This window comes from Coffea arabica, chromosome 2c (genome assembly GCF_036785885.1).
Source record: "Coffea arabica cultivar ET-39 chromosome 2c, Coffea Arabica ET-39 HiFi, whole genome shotgun sequence".
In the NCBI taxonomy this organism is placed as follows: domain Eukaryota; kingdom Viridiplantae; phylum Streptophyta; class Magnoliopsida; order Gentianales; family Rubiaceae; genus Coffea; species Coffea arabica.
This window is the reverse complement of record NC_092312.1, coordinates 7,652,884-7,678,337: the sequence shown is the minus strand read 5'-3', so window position 1 is coordinate 7,678,337 and position 25,454 is coordinate 7,652,884. Positions and strand designations below refer to the sequence as shown.

At 36.3% G+C, this 25,454-nt stretch overlaps 3 protein-coding genes across 6 annotated transcripts; 2 read left to right on the top strand and 1 right to left on the bottom strand.

Moving 5' to 3' along the window:
• Positions 1–1,248: 1,248 nt before the first annotated feature.
• On the top strand, positions 1,249–6,634 carry LOC113725600 (protein EIN4). The gene is made up of 2 exons (XM_027248869.2): positions 1,249–3,579; positions 5,618–6,634. Exons 1-2 carry the CDS (start codon positions 1,825–1,827, stop codon positions 6,158–6,160), a joined length of 2,298 nt encoding a protein of 765 aa, XP_027104670.1. The 5' UTR covers positions 1,249–1,824; the 3' UTR covers positions 6,161–6,634.
• A 1,342-nt stretch (positions 6,635–7,976) lies between these two features.
• LOC113725599 (uncharacterized) lies at positions 7,977–12,220 on the top strand. 2 transcript variants are annotated; one of them, XM_027248867.2, is made up of 7 exons: positions 7,977–8,333; positions 8,789–8,898; positions 10,375–10,568; positions 10,700–10,782; positions 10,922–11,024; positions 11,161–11,303; positions 11,830–12,220. In XM_027248867.2, the coding sequence occupies exons 1-7, from the start codon at positions 8,118–8,120 to the stop codon at positions 11,932–11,934; spliced, it is 954 nt and encodes a 317-aa protein (XP_027104668.1). In that variant the 5' UTR covers positions 7,977–8,117; the 3' UTR covers positions 11,935–12,220. The 2 variants fall into 2 exon arrangements, with proteins under 2 accessions (XP_027104668.1, XP_027104669.1); XM_027248868.2 differs by having other exon boundaries at positions 10,375–10,572; positions 10,710–10,782; positions 11,830–12,181.
• Positions 12,221–16,813: 4,593 nt separating this feature from the next.
• On the bottom strand, positions 16,814–20,973 carry LOC113725597 (AT-hook motif nuclear-localized protein 20). Of its 3 annotated transcripts, none has more exons than XM_027248864.2 (2): positions 19,551–20,973; positions 16,814–17,195 (listed from the first exon to the last, which is right to left on the bottom strand). In XM_027248864.2, the coding sequence occupies exon 1, from the start codon at positions 20,423–20,425 to the stop codon at positions 19,556–19,558; it is 870 nt and encodes a 289-aa protein (XP_027104665.1). In that variant the 5' UTR covers positions 20,426–20,973; the 3' UTR covers positions 16,814–17,195; positions 19,551–19,555. The 3 variants fall into 3 exon arrangements, with proteins under 3 accessions (XP_027104665.1, XP_027104664.1, XP_027104666.1); XM_027248863.2 differs by lacking the exon at positions 16,814–17,195 and adding an exon at positions 18,172–18,512; XM_027248865.2 differs by lacking the exon at positions 16,814–17,195 and adding an exon at positions 18,759–19,184.
• Between the last annotated feature and the right edge of the window lie 4,481 nt (positions 20,974–25,454).

The following is a 25,454-nucleotide window of genomic DNA, read 5'->3' as shown; positions in this document are numbered from 1 at the left end:
AATGCTCAATCCAAACAAACCATCTTTTTTCAAGTTTAGATTTGATTAGCGTACTATTCAATATTGAGTAAATCCTTAAAAGTCAAGTTTCAAATAACTATATGCAAAACTAAATAACTGCAGTTACATTTTTTGCCTATAATTTGGTCGTCGGTGACCTAATTAATTGGTCATTGTATTCTCAAAATGATTGCAAATTCTTTAAGATGGCAAATAAAAATTATAAACTAATTATCTGATCACTAAAATTTTGATACATGAAAAGGAAGGGAATGAGAAGGATTATTTTTTCCCTAAAATCGTCCATGAGTGAGAAAGGTAAAGAGGATATGAAATTATTTAATTAATCTTGCATATGCCAATCTTAACAGAGAAAAATATAAATTTGTTCTTTTTTTTTTAAAAAAAAAAGGTATAGAACTGTGAATTTTAGTACTATTTAAGTACGTTCTTTTATTTCTTAAGCTCTCAACCAATTGAAAATCAAAATTCAAAAACCAAAAGATGGAGAAGTCCACCAAAGGAAAAACTAAAAACTTTTGACAAAAGGTACATTTATAAATACAAGGCAATTGCAACCATGCACTTGGCGCTGGTGCCTAAGATCAAAGTCTGTTGGTCTAATTTAAGAAACAAAAAATTTCAACCAGTCCTGACTGAAATTTTGAAAAAGTTAAGGGGGTAAATAAAAGCATGCCAAGCGTCTCAATTTTTTTTTTTTTATAATCTTCCTGTCGTCCTCTCCTTATTTACACCCAATTCAAGATTTGAAGATCCTCCATTGTCCATAAATTAATAAACACAAGTGTATGGATATTCTACAAAATTATTTATATTAATCTCTCACCACTTGTGCCTTCACCTTACTTAGTACGCCTCTCATATGCACATATTAAATCCTGGATTTAATTTAATATATTCAGTGCCAAAACTAGTAGTGCTAACCTGAGGGAATACATGCAGGTCAATTCACTTACTGGACCTTCCCGCGTCCAGTGAGCTAAAGTTTCTACAGATTTTTCAAGTGGGGTTCAATCCAACGTCATACTTTGAACAGTTCTTGCTGATTGACTAATGGTTTTATTAGTTTTCTAATCGTTTTAGTCCAAGTGGGATGTCCTATCCTATTGGGTAGGTGTCAATTTTTTGTTTGCTAATATCAACACCGGTTTCACAAGCTGTGATTCTTTCTTCATGCAAAAGAAGTCTTGTTATTATTATTTTTTTGGGTAGTGGAATATTGGTACGATACAGAAATTTTTTGGGCTTAGCTGTTGCTTGTAGAAGGTTGATTTGATGCTGGATTTCTCAAGCAAGAAGGTGTTTCCTACTCCCTCAGGTTCATTTTTGTTTTCACCAAGTGCAACTCCCTTCAGCTTTATTGGAGCCTTGACTGGATTTTGATCCCGGTTCTTTAGGCCTGCATTCTATTGTCTTGGTTCTTATGCTTTTCGTGCTACATCCTTTGAAACGGGGAGTGTTTAATGAAAAAGATTGATGCTTTCTTACAGATTCTGAATTTGAGCATTGACACTGAGGTGGGAATTAAATATTATGAAAAATAGCGTAGGAGATGGTTACCTGAGAGAGGCTGCTATAACCTCTCAAAGATTACTTGGTTATTTTGATCTTGACACATAGACATATTAGATCTAGAAATGCTGGAGAGATTTGATTTATTATAGTTTATTAGGAAAGCAATTGCTATTTGGGACTGGGGTTTGGGGTTTAATTTCAAGGACACCTCTGTCTTGATCTTCAGTTGATTTAAGCTTTTGAAAAGGGTGAAAACTTGTCATAAAGATGGATTGAAAAGGGGCTGCTATGGGTTCAAGATTAAGGGATTTTGTCCTTGGGCTTCTAGTTGCAGTTATGATCTTCAGCGTGTCAGCCACTGATGGCGAATTTTCCCATTGTCATTGCGATGATGTTGGAGGTTGGAGCATAGCTAGCATTCTAGAATGCCAGAGAGTGAGTGATTTCTTGATTGCTGTGGCTTACTTTTCAATTCCTATCGAGTTGCTTTACTTTATTAGCTGCTCAAATATACCATTCAAATGGGTTCTACTTCAATTCATTGCTTTCATTGTCCTCTGTGGATTGACCCATTTGCTCAATGCGTGGACTTATTATGGTCGGCACTCCTTCCAGTTGATGATGGCTCTTACAGTTGCGAAAATCCTTACTGCTCTTGTATCTTGTGCAACTGCTATCACTCTTATCACTCTGATCCCTATTATTCTCAAATTTAAAGTCAGAGAATTATTTTTAACACAAAATGTGATGGAGCTAGGCCAAGAGGTTGGGATGATGAAGAAACAGAAAGAAGCTAGTTGGCATGTCCGGATGCTTACCCAAGAAATTAGGAAGTCACTCGATAAGCATACAATATTGTACACTACTTTGGTTGAGCTTTCAAAGTCCTTGGATCTGCAGAATTGTGCAGTTTGGATGCCTAATGGGAATAGAACAGAGATGAATTTGACCCATCAGTTGAGTCCTGGTCCTTCAGAAGAATATAGCCGCACCCTTGCGATTAATGAACCAGATGTATTAGAGATAACAAAGAATGAGGGAGTGATGTTTTTGAGGCAAGACTCAGTACTTGGTGCTGCGAGTTGTGGAGGGTGTCAGCCAGGTGCTGTTGCAGCTATTCGAATGCCAGTGCTTCTATGTTCAAATTTCAAAGGGGGGACACCAGAGGTTGTTGACACTGGATACGCCATACTGGTTTTGGTTCTTCAAAGTGCAAATGACAGGGTTCGGTTGTATAATGAGATGGAGATAGTTGAAGTTGTTGCTGATCAGGTGGCGGTGGCTCTGTCCCATGCTTCAGTTCTTGAGGAGTCTCAGTCAATGAGAGAGAAACTGGAAGAGCAAAATCGTGTGCTCCAGAAAGCTAAGGAGAATGCAATGATGGCAAGCCAGGCAAGGAACTCATTTCAGAAAGTAATGAGCAACGGAATGAGGCGGCCTATGCACTCAATTCTGGGCTTACTATCTCTGTTTCAAGATGCCAATTTGAGCCCCGATCAGAGGATTGTGGTTGACACTATAATAAAATCCGGCAGTGTTCTCTCAACATTAATAAATGATGCAATGGAGATATCTGACAAGGATGAGGGAAGATTCCCATTAGAGATCATGCCCTTTAAATTACATGCCATGGTAAGAGAAGCATCTTGTTTGGTTAAGTGCTTGTGCCTTTACAAGCACTTTGGCTTCTCTACGGAGATTCCAAATGTTCTGCCTAATCAGGTGATGGGTGATCAGAAGAGGGCATTTCAGGTTCTACTGCACATGATTGGGCATCTGTTGAATGTCAATGAGGGAAGGGACTCTGTTACTTTTAGGGTTGATACTGAGAGCGGAAGTCAGGAGAGGACTGATAGATATTGGGATACAAGGAGACCAAGCACAACTGATGAGTATGTGAATGTAAAGTTTGAAATTGAAGTTAATGTTGAAGGTTCTCTATCAGATAGCTCAATAGCTACCACTCATTTTGGTGGGACAAGGCATAACAGCAAAGAAGTAAAGGAGGGCTTGAGCTTCAGTATGTGCAAAAAGCTTGTGCAGGTGCGAATTCTGAATTTCTTTTCTTCATTAATTTTGTCACATTAGCATCTTACGAGCTCATAAAGTATTCCTGGTGCCTAATTTGTTGGATAGTAGATATACGTGTCATGGCTATATAACTGCATGCTATGCTGTTCATTTTATCACATGTACAAATTGTTTCATAAATTTAAACGCTGTCAAATAAGATGTTGGATAACTTTATTGGGACATTTGGGTGCAGTACAAAGTGCTGGCATTCTCAATCAAAAAGAGAATTTGTTTTGGGGGTGCATTCTCCTACCAATAACACGATCAATTTTCCTCAAGACATCAATGCCGTTGAACTTATTAAAATTCCTTGTGAGATAGGTTTAATATGCTTATTTTTGAAGCATATGGCATTTGGGGCTGTAGCACCTGGTTTAAGTTATAGTCAGATACTCTAGGTTCACATCAAGGACTTAAAAGCCATCCGTCAAAGTTGCAAAGAAGAGGAGAAAGTTTTGGGGTCTATTGTTATTCAACAAGCATATTACAAGAAGTTGCTAATAGTACTTGAAATAGTGCGGCTACTTAGAAAAACCAAAGATAAAATTTGATGCTGGTTACTTTTTTGACGTGTCCCAAGTGTAATGGTCCCTCACCAAAGATGAAATTTAATGCACCAAGAAGTCCAACTCCATGAGATGGCGGAATCAGAAAATACCCAATGCATTGCTGTTGATCAGCCACCTACAAAGGCTACTTGGCTGCTAAGTGTTTCCTCTGGAGGCATGTTTCAAACTTCTATAGCTTACCTTGAGCAATTTGCCCTGGCGGTGCATTTTTCTGATTGTAAATGTTGGCAACATGGCAAGTCCATGTAATCCATCAGCTGGATGATTTCAATTCTCTTGTGGTATTCTCATACTGGCCCTTTTTTTAGCAATTGGATTTTATATAACCGCAAACATCCCGGTGCTCATCCACTTCTGCTACTTGCTAACCTTTGGAGCTGGTTTAGTGATCAATGTATTCAATACCTAGAAAAGGCTAAGATACACAGTTTCTAGCATCTTTAAAGTCTGAGTGGGATAGTTTGTAAATCATTTTTTTAGTGTGAAATGCTTGATATCTGGGATAATAGCTATAAAGCACTTATAAACACTTTTTGGGCTTGTTTTACTTTCAGTGCATGAATTTGACGCACTCTTCTCTGATTGCTCAAGGCCAGCATGATGGTACTTGAGGACCTGAGGTGGCATTTTAGCTATGCCTATGCGGTATAATTTGTGACGTATTTCATCAAAAGAAGTTTGTCGTACTCCATAGTTGCAAGATATCACTTCTTGTATTCAGTCAATACCTAGAAAAGGCTAAGATACTCAGTTTCTAGCGTCTTTAAAGTCTAAGCGGGATAGTTTGTAAATCATTTTTTAGTGCGAAAACGTATTTCATCAAAAGAAGTTTGTCGTACTCCATAGTTGCAAGATAAAACTTCTTATATTCAGTTTAGTACAAGAATCTAGATGTACAACATTTTCAAAGTTTAAAAGGTTCTGCCCTTCATTTGGGAGCTGCTAATTTATGCTTTTTTTAAGCTTACAAAAGTTTCCCCTCTTATTTGTTATTGGTTTATTTTCCTTATTTTTACTTCTGATTATGTCCTTTGGGGAATAATCTAAATCCTGTGTTTCTTTCTTCCTGAATGAGCATTAAACTTGCTGTCCAAACCTATTGTGGCCAATCATGTCTTCTATACATTTCTTTGGAGGACACAACCCTTCATCTAGTTTAGGTGTACTTTTCAAGAATTGTTCTTTGGCATCTTATTCGTTATTGGTTTATTTTCTGTATTTTTACTTCTGATTATGTCCATTGGATAATAATCTCAATCTATGTTTCTCTGTTCCTGAATGAGTATAAAACTTGCTGTCCAAACTTGTTTTGGCCAATCATGTCTTCTATCAATCACTTTGGAGGACAGAATCCTTGTCTAAATCCTTCGTCTAGTTTGGGCATCCTTGTCAACAATTGTTTTTTGACATCATATTGATTCCTGGTTTAACATCTGCAGATGATGCAAGGTAATATCTGGATGTCCTCTGATTCTCGGGGCCAAGCACGAAGCATGACTCTTATTCTCAGATTTCAGAAACAATCTTCTTTTAGAAGACATGTATTTGAGCTCGGAAATCCATTGGAGCAACCAATTTCTAGCTTAATGTTCAGAGGCCTTCAAGTTATTCTTGCTGATGATGATGATATAAATAGAATGGTGACAAAAAAGCTGCTTGAGAAGCTAGGTTGCCAAGTTACCGCAGTTTCATCTGGTTTCCAGTGCCTGAGCGCACTAGGCCCCTCAGCAGCAACATTCCAAGTTGTAGTTTTGGATCTTCACATGCCTGAAATAGATGGCTTTGAAGTGGCAAGAAGAATACGAAAGTTTCGGAGTCGTAACTGGCCATTAATTATAGCCTTGTCCGCAAGTGCGGAGGATCATTTGTTGGAAAGGTGCCTGCAGGCGGGAATGAATGGTCTTGTTAGAAAACCTGTTCTTCTACAAGTAATGGCTGATGAGCTTCGAAGAGTTCTGCAACGAGCAGGTGATGGTTTTTGAGAGATCATCAGATGACAAAAGAGATGATGCATCGGTTAGTTCACTCTGGACTAATTCAAGAAACCATATTTAGAGATCTTAGCATTTACACATTCTATAGGCCAACATTCTATTAGAATTTTGCTAACCATTTAGTTATAAATTACCAATGGGAGAACATTATTGGCTGGATTACATTTGAGTGCCCTTGCATCAACGATGGTTGACATCCATCAATAAAGTGAGACATGAACAACCGTCATGTTTGTAAATGGAAGGAAAGGTTGTGGACTAATTGAAGAATATGCAAGTGCAGCTTACACAGCTTGCTCATGATCTAGGTTCCTGTGAGGACCTTTGAAGCAAATGTTTGTGATACATGATTCTATTCACTGTCAGCTCAGAGAAATTCTTGATATATGTAACGCTTCGGGAGAACAATGATCAAGTCTGATTAGATAAAACTTCTTTGCTCAAAAAATGAGCTGGGCAACATTTCCTTTGTGTTTTTTTCTTGGTTTCCTTCTACATTGGATTAAAATGTTCGTACATTTGCATTTTTGGTTTATGGTACTAATGGCCTCTGCAAAACACAGAATCTTGTCTCAGCGCCCATTCTAGTTTCGCTGAAGCATTAAAATCACAAAAGCAGCTCATGACGTCTAAATGCAGAGGCCGGTATGGAAGATACTGCAAAAGGTTGCAGGGACCTTACGGTCAATTATCAATGGCTGTACCAATTGATTCTATGGGACAAAAATCAGTATTAATTATTGTGCATGATTCGTATTAGTACTGGCTGGGCCGATAAGATTGGGCCTGAATGTAATTTTGAAATGTTAACCCAATTACAACACCGCATGTCACCATTGGTTGCGGCTTAATATAATGCCAAATTAGAGATAGGCACAAGATAGCTATTCAATTTTCAACAATATTGACAAAATTTGTCAGTGCTACAGTTAATTCTTTTTTTTGCAGTAAATTAATTCAAAATTAAGGGAAAGAGACAATCAATAATTTGAATACTAATCAATAATCAACGAACCGGTGATGAAAGAAAATAATTTATGGGATATGTAAGATTTTAGTAATTGTGATTTGAAAAAGATTTTATTATAGTTCTACGTAATAATTTGATAGAAAGCAGATATTATTATGATAAGATTATTTACTTTTTAAAGTTATTTTAAAATTAGAGATAATTTTTAAACATATAATATAATCCAAATAGGATTAAATATAGGTAAAACCTAAGTGATGAATAACCCGTTAATTCTCTCTAAGTAGGCATATAATGTAGAAGTGAAAAAAATACTAATTAAAATAGTTACTTTCATATATATATATATATATATATACACAGATTAGTTTTATGCATGCTAAGGTCCTATTCTTAAATTTGATTGTTTTACCGTATCTTAGATTCTAAATTTGGATATACAAAATATTTTATAAATGTTCTCGTCTATTTTTTTTCACAAGTCCATTTTTGCTAAAATTGTTTGCTTTTGCATATAGATTTTAAAATCTCTAAAAATAAAGAAGCATTTCATGGTTTTTTTGCAAATCTATGAATACTAATTTATTGGACCAAATTTAAATACATGACGGAAATTTTTGCAAGCCAACAAACCCGTTATGCAATTTTGTAGCAGTATCATAGCATGGACTAAGGAGCGTCGTTCCAGAAACTTTTGCAAATTGTGATGCCCAAATTTGTTGATTTTTATGGAATTATTAAGCACAAACAGACGTCAACCTCGACCTTAGTGTAAACGACATCGTCCTGTCTACAGCTTAAGAAACCCAAAAACCATGGAGCGCTTTTCGAATCGACAGCCAACTCGTCTTTCTCCTCCTCCTTCAGCCGCCGGAATCTTATAGTGAAATCAGCATTTCTTAAACAAAAAAAAAAAAAAAAAAAAAGACAACAAAAGAAAAGAAAGGGAAATATACTGCTATCACTATTGTAAGAATGAGCCAAGAAGCAGCAGCAAATTACTACTCAAAGGATTTCGAGTGGAACCATCTCAGACTTGAGATCGAGACCAACCCCTCTTTCCTCTACCACCTCCTTCCTTTCATTGATGATACGAATGCCAGCACATCTGCTTCTACTGCTGATGCAAATTCTGATTCTGAAGCCTGGAATAAATTCCACACTCGTCATTCCACTGGAAAATTCTTCAAGGTACTACGACCATTCTACAGTCTCGTGTTTTATGTAATATTCATTAACTCACAATTGCTTCTCTTCTAAGTGCCTATAGTATTAACTTTTTTGTTTCACAAATGCCAAGTGGGTTCTTGCCTAGTTACCTTTTATGGCTTAGATTTTAACTGGGTTCTCGCCCGTTACCATTTTGTCTCGGACTGTAAATGGGTTCTTGTCCATTAACAAAAAATTTTTTTTTCAATCATCAGTCATCGGTATGAAAAAAAAAATAATAAAAATTTAGGCCCGCAAACTGCGCTGATAAAGAAGAAGCTCGCCTTTTTAATGTTTTACGGTTGTTCAGGGAGGTTCAAGATAATGTTCTTTCTTAGTCAATTCTATTGATTGGCGTCAATTGATTAATGAAAACTTAATGCAAATGGGGTAATTTTTGGTCCATTTTGACATTTTCCTTTTCTTATTGAATGTAGGAGAGGCGGTACCTGTTGAAGGAATTTCCAGAGCTGGCTTCTTGTAGAGACTATGCTAAAGTTTTGGAGGTCGGATGTGGTAATGGAAGTACTGCTTTGCCAATTTTACGGTAAAATACTATATCTTCTATTCCGAAAAGTTGCTGATATCTGGATGAATCATTTCTGAAATAATTCTGAAAAGACTAAATCTTGAGTTTCACTGATGCTGGGATTGGGCATTATCTAGGTAATTGTAATGCTGGGATTTGGTTTATTTACTGTGGTTTGTGTTTAGGATAATTATGTGACACTTAATGAGTTTTGCTCTATTTCTACCAGATTGAAGTATATGTCAAAGTCTTGGCTTAGATTTAAAAATGTTAGAACACTGGATGAATCTATGGACGATTTGGTGTCCAAATGAGCCCCATAAGAAAGAAAGAATATATGACTGGATATCTCTCTTTGAAATCATCAAGTTCAAGACACTGCTTGTCATATTAGTACTGTCGTGTTTGGGTCAGCTGATTGTCTTATGAATATCCATGTGAATGTATATGATTAAATCATTCTGTTATTAATCAGGGATGGTAGATGAATGCCCACGAGGGGTTTAAGCCTAACTAGTCTTATCTTTTTGCATTTTAGTAGGAAGTGACTAGAGTTCCTATGGCACAAGCATTCAGTCTTGAGTTATGGATTCTTTTCTAGAAAAAATTTGCTGGTCTTGTACCTCCAATATTGTCATGCATCTACCACATTTGAAATTGCCCTTCTTTCGTTTAATCCAGCCTTAATTGGTCATCCTTGGGCAATAATTTGACCAGTTTGTTTGCTGTCAGGTATTCAGGCATGCCACCATTGGGAATTGAACCATAAGTTACATGTAGAACTGAATTTCAAAGTCTATGAGTAGATTTTAGTACCTTTTGAGAGCATCTGATCTTTTCAGTTTGTACCATAGATGATATGGAAATCGGGAATTTCTATGAGTAATATGAACTGCTTGCAGGCAAATTCTAATAAATGGAATTTAGGATTGAAGTCTCCCTTGCTTCTCTCCATAGGCTGTCTAATATTTTTCTCTGGCAAACTATTGACATTTCCAAAATGGATGTCTGATACTGTTGGTGGTTTTGATTCAAGTGCTCAACATCGCAGCAGCTCCATCTGCTATCATGTCAAAATGGAGAGGTTACTTAGTTGAAGTAAGATTTCCATCATGTAGCTTCATCGTATGTGGTGTTAGTTCGCATATTTGACTACCAGCGGAAATGAATTTTCCTTCAAGGTCATTTGATCTGTGATTGTGTTCAAATTGCTTTAAGGGGTGGTTGATGCATGCTTCTCACTGTCATCAGTGGAGTGCAATGGTGGTCTGGCAAATAGAGGAGGAATACATTTTGCAGATTCATGCTTTTTATGGAAAATCAAGATGCTAGATATCTCTCTTTCCTGCCTACAGTGATAACGGGAGGCATATAACATGATCTTTGTTGTTAATATCTTGATGCTTCATTTCTTGTTTCAAACATGCGTATGCTAGAAACTTGACATAATGTTTTACAACAAATTAATATGTCATTGTCCTCAAATATTGACAGGGCTAAAGAGAACATTGTTGTTTATGCCTGTGACTGTAGCAATGAGGCTCTTGATAGGGCTAAAGAGAATATAGCTGCTGCAAACTTGATCTCAGCTGAGCATCGTTACCACCCCTTCTTATGTGATATTTCTACGAGTGGGTTTCCTGAGTGGCTGGCCTGCAGTTCTTGTCAAGAAAGATTTTGCAAAAGCAGTATGTTAGTTCCTTGTCCTTGCTTGTCTTTGGTTTATTTGTTAGTCATCTAACATGAACAGTTGTTTCTATAATAGTAGGGAATTTGTTTCTTTGTTTATAGTTTTTTGGGGCTAATTCAGAAGTAATAGACTGTAACAGGGTAGATTTCTGTGAAGTCTCATGCTCAGAGGAGAGTAGTTGCTGCATTGGTGGGGTGGATCTCGTTACCCTAGTATGTTATCTTAGTAATTACTTTGTCAACTTAAAATTTTTACTGAAATGATTTAGCTCTAGAACTTTTTAGCACAGTAAAAGTATGAATTTTGTAGATTCTGTCATTGTTCTGCTTATTAATGTCTTTCACATGCCAGATCTTCACTCTATCAGCATTACCACTCCGCATGATGCCAACAGCCATTCAGGAGTGCTTCTCTGTCTTAAAGCCGGGTGGCATGCTCTTATTTAGGGATTATGGTAATAGCCCCAGGAAATAGAGGGTAACAGTTGATTTGGTCATGTTGTGTATTATTTTATTTATTAATTTATTTATTGCATTTTAATTGTCTTTATTGGCTTTTGCTGATATATATATATTTCATTGGAAGTTCAGGTCTCTATGATATGACAATGCTTCGGTTTGATCCCAAGCAAAGAGTTGGATATAGGGAATACAGGCGATCTGATGGAACCCGTTCTTATTTCTTCTCTTTGGAAAGCACAAGAGATTTATTTTCTAGTGCAGGGTTCACTGAGGTATGAATTTGGATGTTACGCTTTTCTTGGATAAGCTTTTATTTCCTAGGAAGATTAAGAATTTAGGGCTGGTTACTGATTAGGGAAAAAAAAATGTATGTTTCGACAAATTTGCTTGCTTACTGCTCAGTTGATGTACAATTTGTGAAGGGAGTGCATCAAGCTTGCCATTTGGCAAGGGTTAGAAAAGGGTGTGTTGCATGGGGAGACTTGGGAGGTGTGCTCTTGGGTTTTGTTCTTTGGGCTTGCGGGTCATACAGTAATTTTTTTGGATGCCCTTACAGCTTTAATAGATTGTTGAAACTTACTATCAAGTTGTCTGTAAAGACTTATTTATCTCCAGCCAAGATTATTGTTTAATTAGACACAAATCTGATCAGAAATGAATCTGATGGAAAACATTGTGGCTATCAATTTCAAATTCAAGTTACAAAATCTCATGGATCTTGAAGCTAAAACAAGTTTTGACTTCTGTAACTTTTACTCCTCCAATGTTATTGCGCTAACCATCCTAGTATTTTTGCAGCTTGAGCTTGAATACTGTTGTGTTAAATCTACAAATAGGCGAAATGGGAAACTTATGCGACGGGTTTGGGTTCACGGTAAGTTCCAGAGACCCAAAGGTAGTTGAAGCTGAAACCAATATTGGTTTTGAAGGAACTGGGAAGAGAAGCAGATTGGATGATTGAAGACCAGCTCCTGAGGACAAATTAAGAGTGTTACGAAGTAGATGGTTATGAGTATCCTATCTGTCAAGAGTAAAATTTTCTTTCCACTTATTTTCGGGTAGTTTTTATTTTTAATCCTTTCTCTTTGCTCTTTCTGATTTTTGTGTGTACGATGATTGGTGAAACACAGATGACAACCATTTTTGTATTCTTCTTGCTGTAGCCTAACGAGCTTTAGTTTAAGTGCAAGTGGCTTCTAAAAGTAATGAAATTGCCAGGTTCTTTCGTTGTGACAGACTAGAAAAACTCAAAGACCTCTTTCAAATGTCTCTGTTCATCTTTTAAACAAAGGCTCTGTAACATTTTCGTGAAAGCAAAATTTCCTGTTTAGCATATCGTGATATAAGAGAGGAGTGCAGTATACTTGCCTTTTTCAATTCTGAGAAACTCAGACTTTTTGCAGATAAACTTAATCCCCAAACAACCTTCAAAAGCCGGCAACTTGTGAAGGCGTCCAATGAGCTTAATTACCCAAACCCCAACCATCCGAGTGCAGTATACTTGTCACTAGAACGTTTGATTGCTTTTTCCGATGCCCGGAAGGCTTCTACACCCAATTTCTTGACTTGCAACAGAGGGTATACACTATACAGTACTCTCCGGTGTTCTAATAAGAAATTTCAACAGTTTTCTTTATTTTTAATTAGCCATCTCGAAATATACTGTGTTATTTGTCACTAATGTCAACCATGAAGCAACAAATACTTGTATTAAGACTTGCCAGGCATTAAGAAATTGCGAGGTTTAAAAAATCACGGTAAATTCCTTTCACTTTATCATCGGACCCAACCCTTTTGGGGTCGCCACCAGCTTTACATAATCAAAGGGAGATTAGTCATTTCATTCGTTAGTAGGTGCAACTAACCAATGCCAATTTTCTGTGACTCTAACGTTAATCAAATGGGGACGTTGATTAAACTATAGTTACTTGATCGTTGCCTTGTTCCATTTATGAACCCCACATGGACATGAGGCAACATGGCAGCCAATGTCAAGAAGATCAAACAAAAAGAGTTGTCACACTTTCAATGGATAAACATTAGAAGCATTCATATATTAGCAATCTCACGACATAATAAGCCCCCACGGGGTAGCTAGAGCTGTTCGCTTCTTTTTTTAGGGTCTGACGATATTCTTGACAATCAGGGTTCGAGTTCCGCTATTAACGCGTTCGGGGGATGGGACCTCTCCACCCAGGCCGGAATGGAATTAGTCGGGCCCTGTAAAAATTGATCCGGACATCCACTCCGTCAGAAAAAAAAAAAAATAAATCTCACGACATAATAGAACGGAATATTTTATATGGGTGAAGAAACAACCAACAAAAGAACTGCAGGTTGGGTCAAAGAGCACCGCCATTTGACCCAAGTGTATTAAATGCTTTGCATGCAACTAATAATTTTTCAGAACCAAGAGGAATTGGCAAGGAAACGGTTGGTTCTCAAAGTCCATAGATGATCATGCATGATCATGATAATTATAATTTTTCTAGTACTATATATGTGTATGTATGTATGTTAAGTACTAAAAATGTCATTCAGCTTTCCACACACTACTAATTCAGGGTTTAGGGTATGGATTTCCATTTGAAGTCGTTTAATTAATTAACCTTTCAAAAGATTTGCAAATATTCACTAACTATGTTTACTATCAGAAAATGACAGCTGCTTTCAGAAAAGAAGGGCCAATGACAAGAGGTTTCAGCCGTGGCATTGATCGTAAAGTATCATGAATCGTGTAATTAGGAGATTAATTAAGTCATCAAAGTTAACCAAAGTGGGCTCCATTAGTTGTTAAAGGATCAATATTGGAGTGTCTTAATAATGCTGGACATTATACTACTACTATAAATTAGGGGGATTTTATCTAATGGCATGGATTCATGTGAAGAGGGTCCCAATTAATCAATTCCTCCGTCCTTTTCAGGATTAAAGATAAACTTCTTTTTGAGAGCACTTGTAATAATGAAACTTTATTAGCTTCCCTATTCAATGCATCATATATCCTTGGCGTCTTACATATGTGCTGCTGGCAATAATAAAATGTTTGTTTGTAAAATTTTTGTGGTCTTCTTGTTCGTTGTGAGATGCTGTTTCATATATTTCTGTTGTGTTTTTATTATCAATTACTCCCTCCGTCCCACTTTGATAGTCCTATTTCTTTTTTCACACAGTTTAAGAAAAAGTAGTTAACTTTGTTGAAAAAGTAAATTTAAATTGCTATTTTCCTAAAATACCTCACATTAAATATGGTACAATTTTATGGGAACTTGAATTGATGGTAAAAAAAGAATCAACTCTCATTAAATGGGGTAGGTTTATAGTAACAACTACTTACATTGAATAAGGGTATTTTAGAAAAATTAAAATACAACTACATTCTTCAATTGGAAAGTGGACTACAATTTGGGACAGATGAAAAAGGAATACAGGACTATCAAAGTGGGACGGAGGGAGTATAAAACTTATGAGCTATTTGCAAAAAAAAATCATCAATCACAATCACTATAAGTGTGATTAAAAATAGTTGACGGTAATAGAATTTTATTGAAATCAATAGAGTATTTGACAAGTGGAGTTTACGTATGGGTTATATATATATATATATCCTCATTTTTCTTTTATTTTTTATCACTCTTTTTGTTTCTTCTTAGCATTTTTATTTTTAATTAAAAATATGAGATACATGGATAAATAAATATGGATTCCCTACTACTGTAAAGTAGTTAATCACAAAACTCATTCTAGTACGAAACTCACTTACCAAATATATATACCTTAGTGAAACTCAAGCGATAGTGGAATTTTGTCACGTTAATAATAGGATAAAGAGTGAGACAAACATTTTTTTTTATATGAGTACAAATAACCCCTGAATATAAATTAAAATATTATTACACTCATTACAGAGATTTGGGGCTCCGTTTGGATTGCAATTTTCCTCAGAAAAATTGTTACGTTTTTCGTGAACACATTTCTCTATCACATTTTTACTTCATATTTATCAAATCGCTATAATAATTTTTCTACAAAAAAAATCCAGAAAATTGCAATCCAAAAGTTGCCTTTTGGACTTAAATCATTGTAGTTTAATTTATGATTTCTTGAAGCCAAGATCACCCACAGTTGAAGAAGAATTGCATTACTATGACCAAAACTGCATCAAGTAGTCCGAGTTTTTTTTATCTTGAAGGAAATGAGATCTGTACGTCATGCATCTTGTGATTACTTACACATATGAAAGGTTTGGTCAACCTAGGATAAATTAATGCAGAGGCCACACTTAACACTTTTCTTACCACTAATAGTGCAGTACTGCTCCTTTCAACATTACATTAATTTTCCTCCCCCAAATACAAATATAGGATTAAGAAGTTAATAAAATCTTTGCTTTACTAGACAACCCAATTAAATTTTAAGTTAATTCTCTAGACAACTTTTTCTTGTGACTCTCACTATCTCTTGGATTCCCTGACCGTACCTTGACATGATATATGGTGAATGAATAAATCTTGTTCTAGGATATGAATGTATAAAGGCAATATGACGTTACGATTGTTAATGTTGAGAATATGCGGATTGCGACTAGGATTTGAATATTGAAGTCAATTACAATTTTTTTTTACTCAGCTGACACTAAACTAGAAATGGAAACAAAAATCTACTTTTTTTTCCCCCTTCTACATTGTGAACTACGAATGGCTTGAAACTACATGCAAAAGATTGATTTAGGATTGGTTTTATCCTCCTTTCATGTATCACTTGCATCTATGATACAGGATTTTGGGTTGGTAAGACTCTTACTTTTTAGTTCATTCACAATTGATTTTATGTCTAGGGGGTCCATTGGCTTCCAAATAAGAAAATCCAAACTATTAATTGATTAGCTTTTTTTTTTTTTTTTTTCTTTTGTTGCTTCTTGGAAGCATGGCGGAGACTCTCTTTCATAATAATCAGTGTTTCAAAAAAAAAAAAAAAATCTATTCTACACTTTAACTGCCAAATCTTTTTCTCTTTATTTTGTCAATAAAACTAGCTATAGAGTACAAATAACATTTACCCTAACATTAGCATTGATCTATACAAAGCTTAGAGAACAAAAATGAAACTTGGTAATTAATTTCAAATGACAAAAGAGAACGTGTTAGCAGCGTAATAAACCCTAAAGAAGTAAATATTCGACACGGCTTATATAGATGTGTGTGCTAATGCTTACATTATTTGATAACCTATAATTTTATGTATTTCCTCCCGCCCCCCCCCCCCCCCCCCCCCCGCGCGGGGGGCAGGTGAAGTAGCTAAAAGGGGAAAAGTGATGTTGAAGTAGAATGCAGAAACTTTATCTGATCATCAAGAGAGATGGTACATAATTTTCTTGTCCAATATATACATGGATTTTTTGCCCTTTCCTTTAAAGCCTCAATTGATTTTCTCCTGCGAGTAAGTTGAGATTGGGTTAGGAACTTAGGCCATGCTTGGATTGCTTGTTTCCGTCGAAAAATATTGTCGTTTTCCGTAATCACATTTTCCTATCACCTTTTTCCGTCACATATATCAAATCGCTACAGTAATTTTTTCATGAAAAATAACAAAAAATGCAATCCAAACACAACCTTAGGATAGCGTTCTCCTCGTTGCATTAACATACGAAATCTTTAACCTCGTTTGATGACTTGCGAATTTACTGCCACCATTTCTGGGAAACCCATTATGCTCGGCAAAGAAGAGATTAAAATAATCATCAGCGGGATGACTTTCTGAATTGTCGTTTTGCGACTTCAAAGAACAAAATCATTCTTGACTTTATGTTATTCTAGTTGGGCAGGTAGCCCAGCACTTCTTGCATACGAATGAAATTAAAATATGCGAGGAAAAAGTGGGAAAAATGATGTGCAAACCACTAGGGCCTGGGTCAGAAGAACACTGATAGTATAACTGATAGTGAGCAAGAACACTGCATTCTGCAGCATCTCTAGCAAGTCATTGAGGGCCACTCAACAATCATTTCTTTAATCAGAAGCCAATGAGAAAGCCCAGTGCAGCAGAACAGACCTAAAGTTGAGGGCGCACCATGAAAAGAAGGTGATGACATTAATCATTTTCCGGAGATTCATGGTATCTTAGGTTGCCAACCCTGCATGCTTGCAGTTGATCAGCTTTCAACCCTGTCAATAAATTTTTTAAACAATTATTTTCGGGTGGCTTTAATTAAATAAGTGGACGAAGTTATTTAAAATTTATTAACCGTTTACTTCTGTGAATTTTGGGACATTAAACTAATGCACATTTGCACCTGGTTTTTGAAATTTTTGCTAGAGAAGGAGAAAGGGAAGCCTGTCAACGGCTAATATGCTTACCAGCTTCTTGATACAAGAGCATAATTTGTCATTCATTTGTAGATCGAAACATACAGTTTTGGTTCTCAGTATTTTTTTGTCCATCGATCCTTAATATTTCGATCAAACAAGTTTAGTTTCCGAAATTTTTGATTTTTTGCAAATTCAGAATATATATAAACCTGACAGAAATTTAACCATTCTAATAATCAATTTGCCGTTGGATTAATCTACTACTCATATATATAATTTCTCATAACTAGTGATGTGTACGGAATTTGGGACTTCTAATTTCTGACTTCATGCAAATCTGGGATAGTTGACCCAATTTTAACAATTCTATTGGTCGAAATCAATTTGTCCTAGTTTTATCTAGTACTAATGTGTATGATTTCTTGTAACCCACCAAGCCAGATTTCAACTTTTCTAGCCGGCTATGCCATGCGGTTTGATCATTCTGATACTATATATGCATGTGTTTGATGTTCTAATTAATCTGCACAGAAATTAGGGCAAGTGAGAAGCTGACACGATGCTGTGAGAAATTAGGGCAAGTGTCACGACTTACGAATATAATTTATACTTCTGAAGATGATGGAAGAAAGATTGGCGAAAAACTGGAACTTGCCCTGCTAAGATTCACAGTATAACATGCATGCGATTAATCTTTTGTAGCCTAATAATAAGCTATAATTAAGCCTGGAACTTCTGTAAGAACTGAACTGCACGAAGGACTCACTACGCATGGATAATTCAGATGGATTAGTGGACACATAGCTCTTTAAATGCATTACAAGAGATCGAATCGACACAACAATGATTCTCCACAGATATGTATATATGTCTTTTATGCTCAAAACAATCGGCTTAAAGCCAGTAATTCGTACAGTTATGCACAGCATTCAAATTAATCGATTTGCAAATTCTTAAACCTTCACACCATGATTTAGTTTTAGCAATCCAAAACCGTCAGATGAAGTATTAATTGTGTTGGTGGAACCGTATTTGTACATAAGAGCTGTGGATGAACATGCATATTTGGTATGAAGAAGCCGCCGCTGATCAAGACTCATTGATCACTTGCTCCACTTCAGCATCATGCCTTTCACTTAAATTAGCGTACAATCGCGATTTGTCCAGGTTCAACTGAATTGTATAACCAAAATACATGGCAGAGAGGAAGAATTATAAACTGATATATAGTTCTCCACAAATTATGGGTTGGAGGTGGAGGAGCTCAGTTAGTGAAGGATGCAGAAGAGATTGAAAAAGGTCTTTTTGCACAACATTAGTACATGATGAACAACAACAACTAACCACCACTTCAGATTAAGGGGATTGGGAGTAGGTGGATAAGTTCAATGATGGATGAAGAACGTAGGACAAAAGTCATAGGAAGAAGCCCTAGTTTATACTTACAGGTGCAAGATGGGAAATGGATTGAGAAATGACAGGACCATGATCATTACAAAGGTGAGAAATAAAAGATATTCATCATGCATCACAATCTTCCGCTGCTTTTAGAAAACCACGGGACGATGCATTATCATTTATCAAGTAACTGAAAATTTATATACTTGAATAAGCAAAAGAAACTCCATACGATTTTTTTTTTTTTTTTTTTGCTCACTTTGTTTCTCTTTCAACTTTTCGAGTAAATTAAACAAACACCTGTTAATATGAACAGCCAAGAAACCAGAAAAAGATGAACATCCTAAAGCAAGATAACTGAGAACGTGGTGCATAGAAATATGCAGTCTTGTGAATATTTTACTTGAAGGAGCATTGGAGTCTTCACTTCACTCTATCCTTTCAAGCCTAGACAAAGTAAATAATATGGACTCACCTAAAAGTTTGTGTGTTTAGGGGCCAAAAGATAGAGAAAACAGAAGAGATGATTTGCTCGCAGCATAAATTCAGCTTAACTCCATTATTATTAATCAAGAAGACTAAGAAGACGAAAATCAGCTCTAAAATTAAAGCAGGATTAAGAAGACTAGACCTAATGCATTACAAAGTGGAGTTGAAGCAAACTCGAGGAAATATACATGTACATATAAACCTTTATAATCTTAAGTCTTTTTTATGTCTCTTCATTCTACAATACATCACAAGTGAAGAAACTTAATTCTATCCCTCTCCCTTCAAACTTTATGAAGCTGCTAGTATTATTTATTCATTTACCTCAATTAGTAAGGAGGGCGGCCATGAGCCCAAGCAAATGCTTCATGGTTCAGCTGTCCACCATTAGGCATCAGGTTTGGTGGCAAATTATACACAGGCATAGAGGACGGATCACCCAAACCACCTTGCTGCGGCGCCCCACCACTCCCCAACGGCGGTGATCCGTTCCCACCAAGTTGTCCCTGAGCTGCACCACCGCCTTCTTCATCTTCCTCAATAGGCAGCCTCTCATAAGTAGCATTCGAAAATGTTGAAGCAATCACCATCACTGGTCCTGAGGCCACTAGTGATCCAACCACACTTCCCCCAACCACTTGGCCTTGGCCTCCAGCTAGGTATATAGTTAGTCCGGTAGCCCCGGGAGGGGCTGGACCGGGGAGGAAAGCTCCGGTGAGAGAGAGAATCTCAAAGCGGCCATGTAAAGCCATGACTGCACCAGGTGCGGAAGGTTGCCTAAGGGTTACGTTAGTAACTGTTCCACTAGCACTCAGCACACAAACTCCCCTTTGCCTTCTCCTGGCAAACTGGGCTATGCTTTCAGCTATGTCAGAACCGTTTGCAACCTCCATGACATGGCTTCTGAGAGCATTAGGGCTATCTCTAGTGACAAAGATAGGCGGTTTTGGCTTATTCTTGGAACCAGGAGGTCTTCCTCTAGGCCTCCGAGTAGCTACCTCAACTGCACCCTCTTTAGGCTCATCAGTGCTGTTTTCTCTTTCATCTTCATCATCTCTTCCACCACTGCCGCCACCGCTTCCGCTGTTGTCGTTCATTGATATGCCCAGATCTGGCTTCTTCAACACTGGTGAGCCAGTTGATGAAGATGTTTCAACACCAGGTAAACCTACCTGGCCGGTCCACCACCTATTTGCCATGATCTTCACCTCAAACTCGTTCAACTAGATTGCGAGCTAATGAGATCGCTTCTTAAGATACTTTCGGCAACTAGCTGAGATCTTAGCTGTGGTTTCTTGATTTTGACTTTCTTTACAAGATAAGGTTCCAAGAAGAAAATTGAGATAAGGATTTTTATAGAGATGAATGACAAAATAAAGTTGATCGATGAACCCAACAAGGCAACAAGGATCTAGATTAGAGACACGAGGACATACGCACACTATCGCACATACAAAGGAGGGAGATGATGAGAGATTATCAGATAAGCTTAGCTAGCTTAGCTTGAAGCCTTGAAGGGGGAGGTTTCTTTCTTCTTTTAACATTTGTTTTTCCGTTTTCTTTTCTCTCCCTGTTGGGATTTCTAAGATGTCGTTTCTTAGGTTTTTGGTGGTGGGGTGTGTGTGATTTTGCGTCAAAGTTCTTGGATGTGTGTCTTTTTCATCGTCTCTTGCACACACACATTCACACACTCACTCTCTCTCTCTCTCTCTCACATAAAATTTCTCATTTTCTGACCTTCACTCCCTCTTAGATGAGTCTTGAGAAATGGGAGTAGGGTCTTGGAAATTAGGGTTTGTGCGTGGGGTCGCGTGCTGTGTGACGAAGTGGGATGCACGTTTGGGGGAGCATATGCCAATTTGCAATGCTGATTAGAGGTGGTAATTAGAGACTGGTATACCTTAATTACCTCAAGAGATTAGTTACAATTTGAAGAATATTTTTAGTCATTCCTTTTGGGCGAAAAACGTTATGTCAGGCAGGCTAACTAGCAAATTTAATAATTAATCTTCATTCCATCAATAGGATACTGCTAATTGAAGAAATAAGGACTTTACAATCTTATTTGAATTGTATTTAATGTGAAAATAGTAAACTACACTTATCAAATAATTTGTCCGAACCAAAAGTTTCCCTTAATTTTGGACTCATCAAACTTCTTTACATATAGCGTTTGAAGTAGTCCAAATATATGTTTTTTTAATTCATATTTTTCAATTCATGCAAGCAAATACATTGTGCACAAGGAGTTAAAATGGAGAAAACGAACTAGAACCGCAATTAGAATATTGAATATTTTAAGCGGTTATTTGAATATTCCCATGAAAATGAAAGTACAAAGAAATTTACAACAAAAAACACAAAAAGAAAATCTAACTATGAAAGACTAACAAACACTAAAATATCCAGTAACTTTGATAATATCATTCAATATACCTCATGAGGCGTTGTCTTGGTAAATTAGCGAGAAAGAGCATATAAGCGCCCAAAAGAGCTTAATACGGCCATTACATATTGATAGCTGCAAACATCAATGGTTGATTTAGACCTATTAGGAGATTTTTTAAAAAAATAAAAAGATTACAAGAAGTCCACCATAGTGGGGGTAATATAATTAACAAATAAACAGTAAGAATTACAACTATTGCAATTCAATAATGCTATTACCAAATTCACAAAGAGTGAGAAAACAAACTCACATGTAGTAAGAATTAAATTTATAACTTCTAAATCCTACAACCTCAATTTTGACTACTAAATCAAGGTCTCATCTGCTATTAGAGTATGTTTATATATATATATATTTGTCGACACAGGGGTGTCCGGATCAATTCTTACGGGGCCCGACTAATCTCCTGCGGCCCGGACCCGGCGCCCAACCCGGCCCGAACACGTTAATTGCGCGGAGAAATCCAGCGGAACGAAAACTCGAACTTGTGACCTCAAGATTCACTGGTGAGAGGCACTGCCGCTAGACCATTCACGCGAGAACTATTAGAGTATGTTTATTATACTCTAGCATTTTGAAACTTTCAAGCTCCTGTTATTAGACTCCATGACTACTAGTTGCATCCATATAACTAAGCATCTCCAAGTTGTTTATCCAAACTTTCTTAGCTTGTCTCATCATCTGGACTCTTTCAAATGTTCTGTCCGAAGGTATTACTTCTTCTGAAGGTTGGTATAAGATTATTCTATCACATAAAAGCTTAAAAGCATTTAAAACTACTAAGGCGTATTAAATTGGTTCTCTTAAAGGACATGAGAGATCCATGTTCTCTCATGTTCCCTTTATTTTTTGTTGTCTTTCCAAAAAAGATATGGTCTTCCTTCATTTTTACTACACACTATAGCCTTCACAATTTGTTCTATGAAAACAAAAAAGCAGGATGCAATAAACAATGTTGCAGGTGAGTTTAATACGATTCAATCAACTCTATCGGATAGAGAGATTAAACCATTTTAAAACCGAAGGTAATCCCATGTTGTGACCATTCAGTCAGCTAACCAAGACCTCAAAATAAATCAAAGTGCATGTCTTCATCCCATTAGTACACTTGGATTCTATTCAACACCTCTTGTTCTTCTTCCGGATCAACGTTCTCGTTTTCCAAGAACATCACACTCGCATGCACGATGAATGGCACATCTTTTCTAAACTACTGCACATTATTGTACATTTGGATGCCATGGTAGTAAATCTTTGTACATTTGGCAATCTGAAAGTGCCTCTGAGGGCACAAGATCAATAGTCCATACATAAAGTAGTTTACAAAGGCATCTTTGAAAAAAAAAAAAAAATGGCTAGCAGGTTATTTTGGCATGGTTTAAAAAGTTTGGGACACTCCATCCTCCCTTTTAAAGGGATGAGGTGCTTGAAATCTCTAAAACTACCTTAATTATCACTTGCCTTACTTGAGCTACCAGGGATATCTAATAATAGACTCACAATAAACTCTTCAATATAATAATATATGCTCTCTCTCATTTATTAGGGTTGGTCCAATGTCCAGTAAAAGACTCTTATAGTCTTTTTCGCTGTCTGAATTCATGATTCAAATTTTGTTTGTGAGGATGAAAAAAGTATAGAAAAAGATGAATAGGGTAATAAAAAAGAATTAATGAACACACTTTAGACAAACTCATTACTAAACGTTAACATAATATTTTACCTAGCAAATTAGACGAGCGGACCCTTTGTCCTTTTCCTTGTTTTGTTTTCTCAAAGGAAATTAACTCGCAATAATTGTTTGATCAAGTCGCATTAATTGAGCCGTGAGAGGGCAATCGTCACTGGGCATAATGGTGCAAGTGTAGGCCTGGGATCCCATTTTGTCCTCCCATGTTTAGAAAATTTCAGAGGTCAATTATTGTAGATCTTTATTAATTTTAACGGTGTCCATAAAGTCCATCTGGTTTGTCTTATGAATTGGTTGTGTCACATCGATTTTGATTGAATCGTTAGCTTAATGAATAATCTATTGCTGAAAAACCCTTTTGTATTAGAAAACACGAAGAATCATAATAGAAAAAAGAAAGAATGATAGTCGTAGAAGCAACTGTTGATGGTATGGATGAACAGACCGCTGGTCATGCATGTCACGAACATTTGCTGGATAATTTCTTTTAGCTAACCACAATCAAACAAATAAAATTGTCTGTCACATCTTGTTCATCTATATATATGGTCTTCAATTGAGATGATTAATTTTCCCAACTTTGCATGTATTTGATGGAGAAAATCTTGCTTATTATTACTAGAACGCAAAGGGCATGGAATACCCTCGAGAAATTCTTAACTTCCATGGCAGAACGTACAGATGGACTTAATTTCAAATTGGCTCCGAACTGAATAAACGCAGACTTTTCTTCCAGCAGCTAAGCATCGGACGTCTCAAATCATGTCAGCAGCTTTCCTCAAGATCAAAATATTTCCAGTTGGTCAAATGAATGAATCACTTGTACGTACGTCTCCGTTATCAGATTCCATCGACCTTACGTTTTTCAACGCAAAAGGACATTAGAGAAGGAAGTTCGATTTCTATATAACACTTGTCTTCTTAGTCGATTATATATATGATCATTAGAAGCCTTCAAGTCATTGTTTATTTTACTTTTTAATTTTTTGGGGTATTATATATATGAGGATGCAGTTTGGCTTTGGCATGTACTGTACTGATCATGTGGAGCAGGATGTGTAAAAAAGCTTAATTGAAGTACTAAGTTCTAGGAGGAGCCAAAAATAAAATAAAAATGTCGAATGGTTCGTCATTTTATTAACGGTTCGGCTAAAAGGTGCCTAATTGTTAATAGGGATTTTAGGTATTCATTTTTTAAAAATATGTAATTAATTTTTTTTTAAAAAAAAAAAGTTAGACGCAAAGAGCATAATAATTGTGATTGGATATGTTCACATCGAGTGCACATGTATTAAAAAATTTCCTTTTAACACAAAATAAAAAGGAAAAATCGTCTTATCTCTTTTTAGTTATGGATAAGAGAACAATTCATCCAATAGATTCAAGTAGAATTGTACTCGATCTTATCAAATTCATCTTCTACTTTCTGCTTGTTGTAAGTAAAGTGATTATTGAAGTGGCTCATATCAAGCGAACGAGGGTGAACTTTGTCGTTTCTGCATCTTCTGCTTTCCTTTTTTTTTTTTTTTTCCACTAGCGGGCGGCAACTTCTAGCCTAATCTAACCTACTCCTACTTGTAAGGGGGACAAAAAGAATGGTACGCATGTAAAATAAGCATAAGTATAATGGTCCAATGGAGAACAAAGTAATGATTCTTTTACTAATTTTCAGATTGCATTACAAAGTAATGATTCTGTATGCTGCCTTAGGGATATTTTAGTGGTGTTACTTTATTGATTGATTGGCTCGGAATCTGCAACCAGAAATGAAATCTTTGAATGTGAAATCCCAACTAGTGCAATATTAGAATATCCAATTACTCTCCAATTCAAAACCTAGACACTTGGTTGATAAAATTTTCTGTAGAAAGTACCCAATAACACAGGTATGGGATAAATATCTATATAAAAAAAAGATTAGGTGGTTTGATCAAATGAGTTTCCCAAGAGTAAAATAAAATAAAAGAGTTTTTTTTTTTTTTGTATTTGATGCTCTATGATAAAATATAAGCATCAAAAAAAAAAAAAAGAATTTGGGCTCACTATTAGAGTTTCAACATTACCATAAACCTTGAATTGCAACGCCAAA

Bases quoted from the DNA above. Each gene is read 5' to 3' on its own strand.
- LOC113725600 (XM_027248869.2), top strand. From the start codon at position 1,825: ATGGGTTCAAGATTAAGGGATTTTGTCCTTGGGCTTCTAGTTGCAGTT. The intron at 3,580-5,617 runs GTGCGAATTCTG...TAACATCTGCAG, and splicing joins TGTGCAAAAAGCTTGTGCAG to ATGATGCAAGGTAATATCTG.
- LOC113725599 (XM_027248867.2), top strand. From the start codon at position 8,118: ATGAGCCAAGAAGCAGCAGCAAATTACTACTCAAAGGATTTCGAGTGG. The intron at 8,334-8,788 runs GTACTACGACCA...TATTGAATGTAG, and splicing joins CCACTGGAAAATTCTTCAAG to GAGAGGCGGTACCTGTTGAA. The intron at 11,304-11,829 runs GTATGAATTTGG...GTATTTTTGCAG, and splicing joins CTAGTGCAGGGTTCACTGAG to CTTGAGCTTGAATACTGTTG.
- LOC113725597 (XM_027248864.2), bottom strand. From the start codon at position 20,425: ATGGCAAATAGGTGGTGGACCGGCCAGGTAGGTTTACCTGGTGTTGAA.